Here is an 18,896-nt window from a genome sequence, read left to right as displayed (position 1 = left end):
CGAATCTAATAACTGATAGTTAGAATTTCTTAAGATACATGTATGAAAAGGTAGCAGGTCTCGCGTTGTTCGTAGTCAGATTAGCGATTGGCTGTTTGTTTATTTATTTTGGCTGATAATTGGCAAGCAGCTGATATTTTGGCGAACAATTTCTATCTTCAGATGTGAACGAACGATTACGTAATCTATCCCTCACCTCAAAAATATATTACCAAATGTTCAACTGGCAATCTCGTTAGCCTGAGCTAAATGGTATCATTCCAAATGCCTATCTCTCTCTTGAACGATAGAGTACTCAGGCTCGCACTTTCGGGAACGATACAAAGAAAACAATGTCATGCAGAATGCAGCATATCATTTTGGCAAACAGTGGACATAACCATTTATGGTTGTCGGTCCTCAATGTTTGTCCCTATGATTCCGTGTGTAGTTGTTGTCTTGTTTTTCTGTCTAACACTGTGATTGTGTTGCCAGGTTTCTGTGTCTACAAGGGAAGTTTCTACCGACAAGGCCAGCAGTGGAACGATGGGTGCTCCCAGGAGTGTGTCTGTGATGACACGTCAACGGGTCACTACACGTGTAAACAGAGGTAAATATGTAAATAGAGATAAACCCCTACACATGTAAACAGAGGTAAACCACTACACCTGTAACCAGAGGTAAACATGTAAACCCCTACACGTGTAAACAGGTAAACTGCTACACGTAAACAGGTAAACCACTACACCTGTAACCAGAGGTAAACATGTAAAACCCTACACGTGTAAACAGGTAAACCATTACACGTAAACAAAGGTAAACCCCATCATATGTAAACGGAGGTAAACCACTACACAGGTAAACAGGTAAATGTATACCACTACACATGTAAACATGTAAGCCTCTACATGTGTGAACATGTAAACCACTACACACGTGAACAGGTAAATATATGAAAACAACTACACATATAAACAGAGGTAAACTACTACACATGTAAACAGGTAAATGTAAACCACTAAACAGGTAAACATGTAAGTCTCGACATTGGTAAACATGTATACCACTACACATGTAAACAGGGAAATGTAAACCGGTACACATGTAAATATGTAAACTACTACTCATGTAAACAGGTTAACGTGGTAACCACTACACAGGTAAACATGAAAATCACTATACATGTAAACAGAGGTAAACGGACACAAGTGTGTCGGAATCGTGTGTCGGTCAGTAATGTGGCCTCCTATATTTTGTTTTTCTCTTATTATTACGAATATCAATATGAAATATGTTTTACAGTATTTTCAGTTTGTGCCTTTTTATTTCTCGTTTCCAGCTGCATGGAGGAGTTTGAGTATCTAAAGTACTAAAGTAATTACACTTTGTGATGTACTACAGTGAAACTCCTCTAAACTGGACACCCACCAGTCCACGTAAAAAGTCCAGTTTTAATGGGTATCTGGTTTAAAGAGGTTATGTTATGTTTTGTTATAAAGAAGGACCATGAAAATGTCCAGTTTTGAGGGAATTCCTGTTTACAGGGGTCCGGTTTTGAGGGAATTCCCGTTTACAGGGGTCCGGTTTTGAGGGAATTCCCGTTTACAGGGGTCCGGTTTTGAGGGAATTCCCGTTTACAGGGGTCCGGTTTTGAGGGAATTCCCGTTTACAGGGGTCCGGTTTTGAGGGAATTCCCGTTTACAGGGGTCCGGTTTTGAGGGAATTCCTGTTTACAGGGGTCCGGTTTTGAGGGAATTCCCGTTTACAGGGGTCCGGTTTTGAGGGAATTCCTGTTTACAGGGGTCCGGTTTTGAGGGCTTTCACTGTGTATGTATACATGTGTATATACATGTATATATATATATATATTTTTTTTTTTCTTATGATAGGTGTGCCTCCTATCCATCTCTGTCAGCTGGCTGTGTGTTTAAGACCGACCCTGCAGACTCTTGCTGTTTGGTCCCAGACTGCACCAAAAAGCCACTGATCCCCGTTTTTCCAGGCACTGGACCTGGTCCCTCCGGAACCAACCTGCCGTCATGGGCAACTAAAGGACCCGGCATCTCTGGGACGAGACCCCCCTATGTTGTACCTGTAGGTCTGTTAGGAACATTCACTGGAACTGGAGTGAACCCAAATCCAGGAAATGCCTTTTCGGGACACAGTGGTAAGTGCAAAGGGGTTTGCTTGTATATGAAGGAGGGAGCGGGTGATGGTTAGTGAGGTGTTTTAGTAAATCTTTTTTCTTCATGTAGTCTTGGGATTTTGTTGTTACATTCATTCATTCAACTTATTTTGGTGCTTATGTCCAATTAAGGTTCAAGCACGCTGTTCTGGACACACACCTCAACTATCTGTCCAGGACAGTGTGTGAGTGGTTAGTGGTGTAGTGGTCTTACAGCTACCCATTGAGTCGTTAAAACTCGTTCTGGGTGGGAGCCAGTACCGGGCTGTGAACCCTGTACCTATCAGCCTTATGTCTGATGTCTTATCCATGACACGCCCAAGGCCGGTTGTTACAGCTGTTTTGTTAGCAAATTAAGCAACTTTTTACAGAAATTTCTTCCTACAATAAAATTTGTCTTATTCTCAAAGAAGGACCTACATATTACTCAGTGATGGAGCACTCATCCCATGTCCAGTAGACTGTAGGATCAATCCTTCACAACGGTCCTGTGAGTTATATTTTCACAACCAGTGGGATGGAAATTAATACAGTTCATTAGACTCACAGACATAGAGAAAGTAGAATACCATCTGCCTTCCCATGCATGTCCAATGTGACTATTTATGGAATAGCTACCTGATGATTTTTTCAAACTTTTAATTATTTTGTTCAGGTGTGTGCGTGTATAAGACCAAGGTGTACAAACAGGGTGAAAAGTGGAATGACGGCTGCAACTTCCGGTGTGAATGCATTGATCAGCTTCGTGGAAAGTACAGATGCACAGACAGGTACCACTATTTATCCTATAATTTACCCACAATATCCATGTTGTAAACCCATTTGATATTTACCACCATTTGTCCTATAACTTACCACAATATCCATTACGTAAACGCATTTGATATTTAACACTATTTATCCTATAACTTACCCACAATATCCATGTCGTAAACCCATTTGCTATTTACCATTATTTATCCTATAACTTACCCACAATATCCATGACGTAAACCCATTTGATATTTACCACTATTTATCCTATAACTTACTCACAATATACATGTACATGTCGTAAACTCATTTGATATTTACCACTATTTATCCCATAACTTACCCACAATATCCATGACGTAAACCCATTTGATATTTACCACTATTTATCCTATAACTTACCCACAATATCCATGACGTAAACTCATTTGATATTTACCACTATTTATCCCATAACTTACCCACAATATCCATGACGTAAACTCATTTGATATTTACCACTATTTATCCTATAACTTACCCACAATATACATGTACATGTCGTAAACTCATTTGATATTTACCACTATTTATCCCATAACTTACCCACAATATCCATGACGTAAACTCATTTGATATTTACCACTATTTATCCTATAACTTACCCACAATATACATGTACATGTCATAAACTCATTTGATATTTACCACTATTTATCCCATAACTTACCCACAATACCCATGACGTAAACCCATTTGATATTTACCACTATTTATCCTATAACTTATTTACCCATAATATCCATATCGTAAACCTATTTGATATTTACCATTACTAGCCCGGTTACTATTTTTATATTTAATGTAACAGTTGGTTGTTACTGTCACTAGAGAACATTTTGTTCAGTGTCGTGATGGGGTTGGGGTGGGGTGGGGGGGGTGGGGGGGGGGGGGGGAGAGAGACATCTAGCTCAGCCAGTACTGGAGTGGGGAGACATCTAGCTCGGCCAGTACTGGAGTGGGGAGACATCTAGCTCGGCCAGTACTGGAGTGGGGAGACATCTAGCTCGGCCAGTACTGGAGTGGGGAGACATCTAGCTCGGCCAGTACTGGAGCGCTCACCTCAGGAGCTTGTGTTGTAATATTGAACGTCCCAATCAGTATTGCAGCTATGGTATATGTTGTCCTGTCTGTGGGAAAATGTAATAAAAGATCTCTTGCTGCCAGTGGAAAAATGTAGCAGAATTCCTCATTCATTTCAACTTATTTCCGTGTTTAATTTATATCCAATTAAGGTTCCAGCATGCTGTCCTGGGCACACACCTCAGCTATCTAGGCTGTCTGTACAGTTGTTAGGTGGTTAGTGGTTAGTGAGACAGAAGAGGGTGTAGTGGCCTTACACCTACCCAATGAGCCCTCAAGAACTCGCTCTGGCTTGGAGCCTGTACCGGGCAACGAACCCTGTACCTACCAGCCTGTAGTCCGATAGCTTAACCACTGCGCCACCAAGGCCAGTCGATTTTCTCTAAGACTACGAGTCAGGAATTTCCAAATGTTTGACATCAAGTTGCTGATGATTAATACAAAAACCAGTGTGCTCTAGTGGTGTCGTTAAACAAAACAAACTTTAACTTTTTAACTTTATCATTTCACAGACCCCCTTCCTATTCCTGTTATAAGAAATAAATGATGGTTTTATACCATATTTTAACATTGCTGTAGTGTTGATCAGAATCAAAACAATGGCCTAACTGCAGCTGGTATACCATATTTTAACATTGCTGTAGTGTTGATCAGAATCTAAACAATGGCCTAACTCCAGCTGGTATACCATATTTTAACATTGCTGTAGTGTTGATCAGAATCAAAACAATGGCCTAACTCCAGCTGGTATACCATATTTTAACATTGCTGTAGTGTTGATCAGAATCAAAACATTGGCCTAACTCCAGCTTGTATACCATATTTTAACATTGCTGTAGTGTTGATCAGAATCAAAACATTGGCCTAACTCCAGCTGGTATACCATATTTTAACATTGCTGTAGTGTTGATCAGAATCAAAACAATGGCCTAACTCCAGCTTGTATACCATATTTTAACATTGCTGTAGTGTTGATCAGAATCAAAACAATGGCCTAACTCCAGCTGGTATACCATATTTTAACATTGCTGTAGTGTTGATCAGAATCAAAACAATGGCCTAACTCCAGCTGGTATTGAGGGACGGGATGTAGCCCAGTGGTAAAGCACACACCTGATGCACGATCGGTCTAGGATCGATCCCTGTCGGCGAGCCCATTGGGCTATTTCTCGTTCCAGTCAGTGCACCACAACTGGTATATCAAAGGCTGTGATATGTGCTATTCTGTCTGTGTGATGGTGCATATAAAGGATCCCTTGCTACTAGTGGAAAAATATATTGGGTTTCCTCTCTATGACTGTGTCAACATGACCATATGTTTGACATCCAATAGCAGATGATTAACAAATCAATGTGCTCTAGTGGTGTCATTAAACAAAACAAGCTTTAACTTTTAACTGCATTGGTTTCAGGTGTCCAAAGATGTACTTCTTGCCACCACAGTGCTTCAAAGTTACCGATCCAAAGGATTCGTGTTGCCAGGAGGTCCACTGCAACCCAGCACAGTTCCCAACCCCGCCCCCAGGCACCTTCCAGACTCCGACCCCAGCCGTGAACCCTACACCGAAGGTGACCGCCCCTCATCAAACAGGCAAACCCTTCACTCCAGCCATTTTGACCGGACCCAGTGGAACAAAGCCAGCCACTGCTCACACAACCTTCAATTCATTCTCAGGGACAAAACCACCAAGTAGGTGTATTCATTTTGTAGTTAGTTTTACATGGAAATGTTGTTGTTTTTCTCCCATCCCAAGCAATGCTCCACAACTGATATATCAAATGCCATGGTATGTGCTGTTCTATCTGTGAGGAAAATGCAGATTAAAGATCCCTTGTTGCTAATAAAACTAAAATGTAGATTGTTTAGATTGTTTCCTCTGAAGCGTACATGCATGTGTCAAAATTACCAAATGTTTGGCATCTAAAAGCTGATGATTTAAGTAATCAATGTGCTTTAGTGGTGTTGTTAGTTAAATAAATATAACAACTTTAACTTTCTACATGGAACTGGCTTCATTGCTATGGGATATGCAGAGTATGAAAGCAATTAAGTTTTAAATTTTTATGTGTCTGGAAGAAAACCACCAGGTGATAAAAATAGTTATTTTTACTGTTAATCAAACCAGGAGGGAAAAAAGGAGTGCAATATAGTTAAAAATTGGTTTTGTTTAACGACACCACTTGAGCCCATAAAACATAATGAAAATTATGTATGATAGTGTTATTCTATTAGTCAATTTATTAGTAATTTGAGGACGGAAGTAGCCCAGAGTTAAAGTGCTCACTTGATGCGCGGTCAGTCTAGCTAGGATCAGTCCCTGTCGGTGGGCCCATTGGGCTGTATTTCTCACTCTAGCCAGTGCACTACAACTGGTTATCAAAGGCTGTGGTATGTGCTATCCTGTCTGGGATGGTGCATATAAAAGATCGCTTGCTACTAAGGGAAAATGTAGCAGCTTGTTTCCTCTCAAAGACTATATATCAGAATTACCATGTTTGACATCCAATACCCAATAATTAATAAATCAGTGTACTCTAGTGTCGTTAAACAAATAAACCCTTCTCTGACCTATGTTTTTTCAGATGTGTGCCGATACAAGGATGGAACAATGCACAAGCAAGGCGAGACGTGGACCGACGGCTGTGACTACACGTGCGAGTGCAAGAATCCACTGACAAATGATTACCACTGTGAACAGAGGTAGACATTGTCCTACAGCTAAACATTCTCGGCCGAAATTCTTTAAAAATGGTCATTTTATGTTCACTAAGTACAGTTTTTTGTCACAAAATAACTAGAGATAATTGTGTAGATTTTTTCATGATGTGTGTAGTTGACATTTTATTGTTTTTGAGAGTCATTATTCATTCAAAACATTCGTTTGAGACTATGAAAAAACAATCCAACTCTTTCTTCATTTGATGTTCATGAAAGTATGCCCCACAATATCTTTTCACACTCTGTATGAATGCCAGAGTGAGTTAGCTGAAAAGCATTCATCTTTCACTTGAGTAAATGTCGGAGAATTTCAGCTCACAATGTTCAGTTTCCCCACTAAAATCGACTAGAACAAGCGAAGAACACACGATTGGTAAAACGTCTAGATGCGCCACATTAAACATTTGGCGTAACATATTAATTTACTAGTGTCATAGCATAGCACAGGCCGATGTCGATGTGTATAATTTCTAGTCCGGAAAATAAATTTTGATGAATAAAATGCACTATTTAAAGGTAAATAATGTTTTGGAAAACAATTGGGAATTCCGTTTCAGATAGGTATTTCCACGTTTCCGTCTGCAATTCTGCAATAATGGAAAATCAGTGCCTCTATATTTACAAGTGCATGCTTCTGAAATACTTTAATGCTAATCCTAGTGTTTCCCCTAGAAATTTGGCAAGGCATTATAGACAAACAATTAATTTAAATAATGTTTGCTTTAATAAATGAATGGCAAAATATATAACAGGAATATTTTATTAATTAATATAATACATTTTGTGAGTATTTTATACAGCAATTTCACAATTAATTATTGAAAAAGACTTGTTTAATCGCAGGGTAGCATGGTGCTGATTTAGGCAAGATGGTGCTGGACTACCGAGGCATGGTGCCGCACCATACTAAAACAAGCTGTAGTCCATCCTATCATTCTATTTGTAAATAATTTTTGTTTGGTTCGATGTCAACAGAAAAGCAAAAATGTTCTGGAAATAACAAACTTATACTATTTTTTGTGTGCAATTTGCAAATCGGTCGGCTCTGACATAAATAACTTGTAGTAAATTCCATAGCATGAAAAAAGGCTTTCCCTGTGGGACGGACTTTAGATAAGACACTATAATCCTAATGTCAGAAATATAAAGTTTTGTTGCATTTTCAACAGATGTGCAACATACACAAGCATTCCATCGTTCTGTCAGCTGACCCCTGACCCGGCCGACGTCTGCTGTAAGAAACCCGTGTGCAGCTACAACGGACAAATGCTGGTGCCCATGCCTGGCAACCCGAAACACCCACCACTTGTACCCACCCTCAGTCCGTCGATTACAAATGTTGTACCACTGGGAACACACGAGATCTTCTCCGGAACAGGCCTACCACCAGGACAGTCTGTACACTACGGCCAAGGGCAGAGAAGTAAGACTCTTGCCATTAGCAGATCGTGCAGTGAAAAACATTGAGGGGACGTGATTAATGGCTCCCCTAACTTAGATTATGGGGAGCCATTTAAGATATTACCATATTAATATCATATAAATTCACATGCTAAGGGAGCTAAAATCACTCCTCTTGAACTAGTCTCAAGGAGTGTGAAGGGGAGTGAGTGATAGCTCCCCATAAAGGGTGATGTCTGCATAATAGTCATATACTGTCCGGGACAGGAGATCTGGTGCAAATCAGGACTCGTGCCCAGGATGGATGTGCCTGAACCGTCATGGATATGGGCGCGTTAATAGAGTTTTCCTTCCATTAGTCATGTTATGCACTTTTTAAAATTTATTTATTTATTTTAAATTTTTATTTTTATTTTACTGTAAATTATGAGATATTAGCAAGCATAAAATACATGTAATTATAACAGATTTTGCTCACCATGCAAAACACTAATACTTATGGCATTGATTTTTATTAGTCATTCAAGTTAAAGTAATCATGTTTTGGGGGGGGGGGGGTTATGAGGGGGGTTTACGTTTTTTTTGTGAGGTTGTCCTCTTAAAATAATAAATTATTACAGTACGAAAATTAAGGTTGGATTTGTGTTAAGAGTAATAAAATATTGGTTGTCAATGTAATAGGGAATTACAGTTGAAAAGTGCAAATATTAACAATTAATTTTAAGAAAATAATTTTTAAATACATGTAGGTCTTTCTTTCTTTCAGTATTTTGAATATCATTATTTTATTGTCCAAAATATATCTTTAATAAAAGAGATCAACTTTTTTGTCCTGCTTGCAGAGTTAATGTGTTGTTTAGTATTTACACTTGTCCTAATTACAGGTGTGTGCATGTAGAATTAGTGTTGTGTTCTTTAGTATTTACACCTGTCCTAATTACAGGTGTGTGCATGTACAATCAATGTTGTGTTCTTTACTATTTACACCTGTCCTAATTACAGGTGTGTGCATGTACAATCAATGTTGTGTTCTTTAGTATTTACACCTGTCCTAATTACAGGTGTGTGCATGTACAAAGGCACCATTCACCAGCCCGGAGAGTCGTGGGACGACGGCTGCAAGTACACCTGTACCTGTAAGGACAGCGAAGACGGGCAGTACGAATGTATTTCAAAGTGAGTGGACACACTTTTCTTGACAGTAGTCACGTGGTAAAGCACTCGCCTGATGCACGGTCAGTCTGGGATCGATCCCTGTCGATGGGCCCATTGGGCTATTTCTCGTGCCAGCCAGTGCACCACGACTGGTGGATCAAAGGCCGTGGTATATGCTATCCTGTCTATGGGATGGTGCATATAAAAGATCCCTTGCTACTAATAAAAAAATGTTGTGGGTTTCCTTACTAAGACTATATGTCGATATGACCAAATGTTTGACATCCAGTAGCCAGTGATTAATAAATCAGTGCTCTAGTGGTGTCATTAAACAAAACAAACCTTTTTTTTTTTTCCTTTTTTTTTTCTCTCTACTAAGTGTGAAAATAACCATAGTTTAAAATATACTGAGGTTTCTTGAAACAAATATTCCTTTCCATTCCAGATTTGATTGTATCTTGATTTATTTTCAAATATTTCATCTCAATTTCAGATGTCCAGCGTGGAATATTCAAAGTTATTTTATTTCTTCAAATATCTCACCTTCAATTTCAGATGTCCAACGTACCCAGCAATTCCGTCGTACTGCAAGTTCATCGACGTGGCTGGTCAGTGTTGTCCAAGTCTGTCCTGCAATATTCCCGGCGTCGGTAACTACAATCCTGTCCCAATGATCGTGCCCACCCCCGTGCCCACCCCTATGCCTGGTCAGTCTCCCAACATGGTGCCCACCCCCGGGGCCATTCAGGCACCACAGATTATCGTCGGACCGGGACAGGGTGGCATGGTTGGAGGAAGTGGACTCTCCGGACACGGCGCTCCCGTACCCACTGGCATTTCTCTTATCACTGGAGGCATCAATGGTAAGACCATCGGAAGACTGGTTTTTAATCTTTGACTTGTGTCATCACTGGAGGAATCAATGCAAAGATTTTTAATCTTTGGAATAATTATGTCACGATCACCTATGTCCACTGGGACTTGTGTCTTCACCGGAGGAATCAATGGAAAGATTTTTAATCTTTGGAATAATTATGTCACGGTCGCTTGTAGCCATTGGAGAAAAGTAAAGGAATGACATTTCTTGATATTTAATCTTTGGAATACTGCAATTATATCAAATTTCTTGATATTTAATCTTTGGAATACTGCAATTATATCAAATTTCTTGATATTTAATCTTTGGAATACTGCAATTATATCAAATTTCTTGATATTTAATCTTTGGAATACTGCAATTATATCAAATTTCGGTAATCATGTTCCTGTACCAATTGGTATTTCTGTTGCCAATGTAGGAATCAATAGGGAGTGATTTGCTGATTTTTTATCATTTGGAATAATTATGTTAAGTAAATTGTGATAATTGTCACTGGAGGTACAGGTATATGTAAGCTATTTGTTCCACATTAACAGTTTGCCTTTAGCCCCAAAGTCATAGCTCAGTCAAACATTGTTTATAATTAACTGTTCCTTTAAATATGGTTTTTTTTTTAAATAACATATAAAATTAAAACTTAAATTAAAATTAATTAAAAATTGAATTTAATAATATTATTATTTTATTTTATTATTATTTTAATAATATATATATATATATATATATATATATATATATATATATATATGTATATAAACTATGCATCGATGCATACATCAGTGGGTACAGCTATGACTGACACCAAATTAGTTTATGGCAGGCAAGATTTCTAATTCCACGATATTCTTGTACTATAGATGATTTTAATGATTTTAGATAAGTGTGTTTACAAGAACAGGATGTACAACCAGGGAGAGCACTGGGACGATGGGTGCAACTACCAGTGTGAGTGTGTTGAGGCACGGTCTGGATTCTTCAAGTGCATACCAAAGTAGGTCACCTACACAGTAACACATTCACGTTTACGTTTTTGTTTTGCTTATTAATCATCAGTTATTGGATGTAAAGTTGTCTTTTTGATATGTGCATATATATCAGAGTAGGTCATCTATATAGTGACACATTCACGTTTACAGTTTGTTTTGTTTAACGACACAACTAGAGTACATTGATTTATTTATCATTACAGGGCTTTATCCAGGCGTTATGTGGGTCCCAATATAGGCCCTTTCCCAAAAGAAAGTGGCACTGAAAATACCCAATTTCTCTACTAAATATTCCCAATATATACATCTAATTATGTCTGTTCTAATAAATTAACTGAACAGTGGTGTACTGCATCAGAAAGTGGCCTGAAAACATGTCTCAAATATGATTTATTTGCACTAATTGTCCCAAGTCGATCGGACATGGACCCTGGCAAAAAATCCTCAGAAAATCCCTGCATCATAACATGGATGTAAGGTTGTCTTTATGATAAATAAATTGCAGTTGAAAAGTGCAAAAATTACTGGTTGTCAGTGTACCATAATAGCGAATTGCAGTTGAACAGTTACAGTACTGGTTGTCAATGTACCATAATAGCGAATTGCAGTTGAACAGTTACAGTACTGGTTGTCAATGTACTATAATAGCGAATTGCAGTTGAACAGTTACAGTACTGGTTGTCAGTGTACCATAATAGCGAATTGCAGTTGAAAAGTTAAAGTACTGGTTGTCAATGTACCATAATAGCGAATTGCAGTTGAACAGTTACAGTACTGGTTGTCAATGTACCATAATAGCGAATTGCAGTTGAACAGTTACAGTACTGGTTGTCAGTGTACCATAATAGCGAATTGCAGTTGAAAAGTTAAAGTACTGGTTGTCAGTGTACCATAATAGCGAATTGCAGTTGAAAAGTTAAAGTACTGGTTGTCAGTGTACCATAATAGCGAATTGCAGTTGCAAAGTTAAAGTACTGGTTGTCAATGTACCATAATAGCGAATTGCAGTTGAACAGTTGGTTGTCAATGTACCATAATAGCGAATTGCAGTTGAAAAGTTACAGTACTGGTTGTCAATGTACCATAATAGCGAATTGCAGTTGAAAAGTTAAAGTACTGGTTGTCAGTGTACCATAATAGCGAATGGCAGTTGAAAAGTTAAAGTACTGGTTGTCAATGTACCATAATAGCGAATTGCAGTTGAAAAGTTACAGTACTGGTTGTCAATGTACCATAATAGCGAATTGCAGTTGAACAGTTACAGTACTGGTTGTCAATGTACCATAATAGCGAATTGCAGTTGAAAAGTTAAAGTACTGGTTGTCAATGTACCATAATAGCGAATTGCAGTTGAACAGTTACAGTACTGGTTGTCAGTGTACCATAATAGCGAATTGCAGTTGAAAAGTTACAGTACTGGTTGTCAGTGTACCATAATAGCGAATTGCAGTTGAAAAGTTACAGTACTGGTTGTCAATGTACCATAATAGCGAATTGCAGTTGAAAAGTTACAGTACTGGTTGTCAGTGTACCATAATAGCGAATTGCAGTTGAACAGTTACAGTACTGGTTGTCAGTGTACCATAATAGCGAATTGCAGTTGAATTGTAGTTGTCAGTGTACCATAATAGCGAATTGCAGTTGAACAGTTACAGTACTGGTTGTCAATGTACCATAATAGCGAATTGCAGTTGAAAAGTTACAGTACTGGTTGTCAGTGTACCATAATAGCGAATTGCAGTTGAAAAGTTACAGTACTGGTTGTCAGTGTACCATAATAGCTTCAGCCCGTGTAATAAACACCAAGCTTGGGTAATCTACAAACATGTAACAAATCTGTGTAAAGTTACAATAAAATGAAACAAGACTGTGACATTGAAACGAAGAGATATACTCTCTTAATATAGACTAGAGATTGTCTCCATAATCAGGGGTTTATTTCTAAAATTTAACTTGATACTCATGGCTTTGACTTTGGGAATTTTAGCGTCATTTTAAAAAAAATGGGAATTTTCAGGTTCATTTTAAAACTTAAAGTTAAAATTTAAAAGAGTAATACCATACATATACTTGTAATTTATTCAAACTAATATATCGATTTTGCATTATGAAAAGTTATGGGTGAGTTTGTCAAGTGTTCTGTTTCATTTTAAAAAATATATAGAGGATTCATCACAAGTATTTTTTTATATGGAAAATATCAACCAAGTCTATGTTAATTGGTATTTGTCGAGGCTTTGCCGAGAAAAATACCGATTAACTAGATGAGGTTGATATTTTACATATTGAAAAACATGAGTAGCGAATTCTATTTATTGTATAACATTTCTAAAATAACATTCAAATTAATTTTTTAGTAAATCACAGTACTAAAGTCGCCGCCATCGATAATATGATGTTATCACAGATTAGTTTGATGTCACACATTTTAAACAAATCTTTGTAAACACATTACCTAGAGACCTTGTAAATTTGCATACCATTATTAACCGGGTTAATAAAGTAAATTATCACATGGGTTTATGACATGGATATCATGGGTAAGTTATAGGATAAATCTTTATATAGTAATAAAAAAGGAATTATTTACATTCGGATTGGGAATTATTTTGTCCAAAATTGGGAATAAAAAACGTTGCAGCGTTTTGTGAATGGTGGGGAATGATGCTGATTATCGGAGTCTAGAAACATGAGTATTAAAACCCTGATAATTGTTACTTCTCAGAGGTATGTGTAGTTTTAAAATGCATTTTGCACTATTACAAACTCCAAGATGACCAGAACAAAATGGATGTACAGAAATGGATAATCTAAATAATAAAAAGTAAGTAATATCTAATTTAAAATTATCAAAAATGGAACTAATGGTGAAAAATGTGTGGTAATGTTGAAAAACTAGGGTCTGTCACTTTAAGTGTGAATAATGATGAAGATGAACTGCTGACGCTTATAACCGTTTGTTTGCACTTGCTAGATGTCCCAAGTATGACGTCAGTAAACTAACGCAGCAGGGCTGTTACCTCGTCACCACGCCGGCAGTCTGCTGTCAGAGGCCGATGTGCCGTAAACCTGACGGCACCGTCGTCAATCCGCTGACAGCACCCGGCGTCTACCCGATAGTCGGCTCATTCACCGGCGGATTCACGGGATTCAGACCTGGATACACTCCCGGCACGAACATCATCATCAATGGACGAACACGTAATACCAAAGTTTCTTGTTTTTAAGAGCATTTATAGACTAAACACCATTGAAAAATGCATGGTTCACTATATTTGGGTGGAGTATAATCATTTTGAACAAAAAAAGAGAAAGAAATGTTTTATTTAATGACGCATTCAACACATTTTATTGACGGTTATATGGCGTCAGACATATGGTGAAGGACCACACAGATATTGAGAGAGGAAACCACGCTGTCGCCACTTCATGAGCTATTCTTTTCGATTAGCAGCAAGGGATCTTTTATATGCACCATCCCATAGACAGGATAGCACATACCATGGCCTTTGATGTACCGGTACCAGTCGTGGTGCACTGGCTGGAGCGATCATTTTGAACAATAAAAAATTGCAATACCTCCCCTAAAAAAAAAATTGAACCCCTTATAAGTTGGGGGTCGGGGTGTAGCCCAGTGATAAAGCGTTCACTTGATGTGCGATCGGTCCACGTCGGTGGGCCCATTAGGTTATTTCTCATTCCAGCCAGTGCACCATGACTGGTATATCAAAGGTCGTGGTATGTGCTATCCTGTCTGTGGGATGGTGCATATAAAAGATCCCTTGCTACTAATGGAAAAATGTAGTGGGTTTCCTCTCTATGACTGTGTCAAAATGACCATATGTTTGACATCCAATAGTCGATGAGTAATATATCAATAGTGGTGTCATTAAACAAAACAAACTTCTCTTTCTCTTATAAGTCAACCCACATAAGTTATAAAATAATATTTTGATAAAATCTACTTATAGGCAAAGATGTACGGTACATAAAAATATTCCAGGCACTTCTTCTACATGTATGTTGTGTATGTGGTTATGACCATATAAGTTATATGTCCTACATTTTATGTGCAAATGAAAAATGGGCTATGTAAAACCACACTTATACATGTAAGTGAAGAGCAAACAGAATTGTCGTACACACAGTTTTCACAGCTTGTATTTTGATTTATATTTTACCATTTCCTCACAGCTGGATGTGTGTACAACGGACACCTGTATCGCCGCGGTGAAACGTGGACCGATGGCTGCAAGTACGACTGCGCTTGTCTGGACAGCGACCAGGGCCAGTATCAGTGTCATCCCAAGTAGGTTGATTTGCTATTTGTTCTCAGATTTTTTGTCAGGTGCAATTTAAACTTTAATTTGTGTATTTAGTTATTGGAAAGGTGTTTAACAAGTAACGCTCCTCGAGTTAAAAATACCATTGTCCATGCAATGCCCAGGGCCAAAGGAATATCATGGTCGGGCAACTGATGTGCAAGATCTATAGTCCATCCCTTCCTCCTACAAAAATGTTTTTTGTAAATAATTTTAGTTTTGTTTGCGGTAAGAAGAAAAGTAAAAGTGTTTTGAAAATAACTCAAAATATAATATTTTTGTGTCCAATTTAGAAAACAATCGGCTCAAAAATAAATAATTTGTAGTCATTTCCATAGCATGAAAAAAGGTTCTCCCCATGGGACAGACTATATGGCCACAGTCAGATATATCAGTTGTTTCATCTGCACCTACATGTAGCTACATTGTACTTTCACATAAATTATCCATTATCTGCCATATTTAATTGCATTGCAGACAGGTATAAATGTGGAAGCAGGGATGTGTCTGGAAGTGTGTGCGGATCGATACATAAAAGCTGATATATCTATAGCGGCGTAACAGTCTGTCAAAGACTGTTCAGTGTTACATGTGCATGTATTAGATGCTTTTGTAGTAATACCTACATTTATTTGTTAGATTAATTACCTCAATACTGTTGCAAAAATGAAGTCCAGGCCTGTACTTTATAAAACTTTTAGAGTCCGGACTCAATCTCTAATGCTGTCACACAGACATCGAAATAAGTCGAGAACGGTTGTTCAGGTTACTGGGAGGTTACCACATGTAAGAAAAGTTGAGAACAGTGTTTTGTTCTCGACAAAAATTTCAACAAATGGTAGTTTCTGAACGTAAACCAGGCAATGCATTCCAGGCTTCCACGTTTCATTTTCTCATAAGAAATTGCATCGATGTTCGCACGCACTTGTGCAATTGCAAGCAATTATAGTCATTCCACGTTTAAGTAGCGCCCACTAAATAAATTTACTTCTGCATTTTATTTTCTCACACGAAATTGCACTGATATTCATGCGCACTTGTGCAATTGCAAAGCAATTTCGGCAATCAGTGTTTAAGCAGTTCCCACTAGATAAATTTAGTTTTTTGTACTGATGTTCATGTGCACCGATACAATTTCAGAACGTCCGCATTTTAGTAGTGTCGACTTATAGTTGTGGTAACCTATAAGTTACGAGGCTATATTTTGTGGTAACCTGTAAATGGGTTACCAGACACAATGCTTATTGCGATGCCTGGTCACACACATACAGTTTGTATAGCATTGTCATGACATTAGTGTCTCTCAAGTGTAGACTCTAAACGTTTTATAAGCACCAGGCCAGGAAAAACCTGTTCTAAAGTTGTCTTAATTTGTTTTTCAATAGCTCCAGTTCATCCAGTTCCAGTTCATCCAGAGAACAATTTCACATTATTTACTATTTCAACATTTATTGCAGGAGAAGAATTATTATAAATATCAAACTGTATTTGAACAACTACAGCAACAAACCCCAAAACAGGACCATACTGTGTGTGTGTGTGTGTGTGTGTAGGGGGCACATGTGTGTGTAGGTGTTTGTGTGTGTGTGTGTGTGTGTGTGTGTAGGTGTGGGTGGGTACATGTGTGTGTAGGTGTGTGTGTGTGTGTGTGTGTGTGTGTGTGAATCCTTGTTATAAAAGTAGCGTTTTTTTGTTTTTTTCGGGTGGTGGAGGGTATCTCGGATGATTCTAAATGACATTGTGTGTATGCTTTTGTTAACCAGGTGTCCACAATACAGCAACCTGCCTCCAGCGTGCAGATTTGTCCAGCCACCACAGGGCCAGTGCTGTCAGCAGGTTACGTGTAACATCGTGACAACACCGTACCCCGTTAAGATGACACCTGTGCACATCACTGGTGCCTGCAAGGACGTCCTGCCCAACTGTGTCTCGTATGGAAAGAAAAGCTGCAAGGCACCTTACATCCAGTGGGCCAAAACGAACTGCCCAGCCTACTGCAACTTCTGTCGTGAGTATTTGCTCTGTGCTAGCCAATAGGAAATGGGGGAAGAGTGAGAAGGTCTCTCTCTCTCTCTCTCTCTCTCTCTCTCTCTCTCTCTCTCTCTCTCTCTCTCTCAATTTTCATTTTGTAAAATACCTCTCTTTGTCTGTCTCTCTTTCTCTCTCTCTATCTCTTTCTCTTTCTCTTTCTCTCCCTCCCTCTCTCTCTCAATTTTCATTTTCTAACATAATGCAATTTAAGTTGTCCAACAACCTTTCTCTTTGAGTGTGCAGTTCCTCACCTTGGTGCTGGGGTGTCATCAAACATTCCTTTGTTCATTAATCCAGTATAGCTTGAACAGTGTATTGAAATGGAATGTATTCATGTTTGGTAGAGTTGTAACATTTGAAGTTGTAACATTAAATTCTTACATTTTCTGACATATTTTCTTTTTGTCTTTTTAATTTTCAATCACAATATTGCTCTGTTAGTGCAGTCCATTGAGCTATTTCTCATTCCAGCCAGTGCACCATGACTGGTATATCAAAGGCTATGGTATGTGCTATCCTATCTGTGGGATGGTGCATATAAAAAATCCCTTGCTACTAATGGAAAAATGTAGCGGGTTTCCTCTCTAAGACTATATGTCAAACTTACCCAATGTTTGACATCCATTAACCGATGATTAATAAATCAATGTGCTCTAGTGGTGTTGTTAAACAAAACAAACAAACAAACTGTCAGTGCATGTTTATTAGGATACTGTGCTCTAAAGATTGTTGCCACTTGTTTTTGTATTTCAGCTAACACTCCTGTAACAAGTCCCAACCCCCCACAGACAGGGTGTGTCGACCAACCTTCTACGATTCTCTAAGGATTGTTGCCACTTGTTTTTGTATTTCAGCTAACACTCCTGTAACAAGTCCCAACCCCCCACAGACAGGGTGTGTCGACCAACCTTCTACGATTCTCTAAGGATTGTTGCCACTTGTTTTTGTATTTCAGCTAACACTCCTGTAACAAGTCCCAACCCCCCACAGACAGGGTGTGTCGACCAACCTTCTACGATTCTCTAAGGATTGTTGCCACTTGTTTTTGTATTTCAGCTAGCACTCCTGTAACAAGTCCCAACCCCCCACAGACAGGGTGTGTCGACCAACCTTCTACGATTCTCTAAGGATTGTTGCCACTTGTTTTTGTATTTCAGCTAACATTCCTGTAACAAGTCCCAACCCCCCACAGACAGGGTGTGTCGACCACCCTTCTACGATTCTCTAAGGATTGTTGCCACTTGTTTTTGTATTTCAGCTAACACTCCTGTAATAAGTCCCAACCCCCCACAGACAGGGTGTGTCGACCAACCTTCTACGATTCTCTAAGGATTGTTGCCACTTGTTTTTGTATTTCAGCTAG

General features: G+C 38.5%; 1 protein-coding gene across 1 annotated transcript in view; it reads left to right on the top strand.

The window, feature by feature from the left end:
• The window catches only part of LOC121389349, a 116,793-nt gene that overhangs the window by 84,696 nt on the left and 13,201 nt on the right, over positions 1-18,896 (top strand). Inside the window, exons 51-62 of the mRNA XM_041520944.1 lie at positions 475-589; positions 1,869-2,146; positions 2,820-2,934; positions 5,452-5,729; positions 6,623-6,740; positions 7,928-8,181; positions 9,221-9,335; positions 9,870-10,177; positions 11,071-11,185; positions 14,155-14,381; positions 15,375-15,489; positions 17,266-17,510. Coding sequence (XP_041376878.1) covers positions 475-589; positions 1,869-2,146; positions 2,820-2,934; positions 5,452-5,729; positions 6,623-6,740; positions 7,928-8,181; positions 9,221-9,335; positions 9,870-10,177; positions 11,071-11,185; positions 14,155-14,381; positions 15,375-15,489; positions 17,266-17,510 — 2,283 coding nt within the window. The remainder of the gene's footprint in view (positions 1-474; positions 590-1,868; positions 2,147-2,819; positions 2,935-5,451; positions 5,730-6,622; positions 6,741-7,927; positions 8,182-9,220; positions 9,336-9,869; positions 10,178-11,070; positions 11,186-14,154; positions 14,382-15,374; positions 15,490-17,265; positions 17,511-18,896) is intronic.

The sequence above is a fragment of the Gigantopelta aegis genome, chromosome 14 (assembly GCF_016097555.1).
Source record: "Gigantopelta aegis isolate Gae_Host chromosome 14, Gae_host_genome, whole genome shotgun sequence".
Lineage (NCBI taxonomy): Eukaryota > Metazoa > Mollusca > Gastropoda > Neomphalida > Peltospiridae > Gigantopelta > Gigantopelta aegis.
Note: the sequence above shows the minus strand (reverse complement) of the source record. Positions and strands in the feature narration are given on the sequence as shown.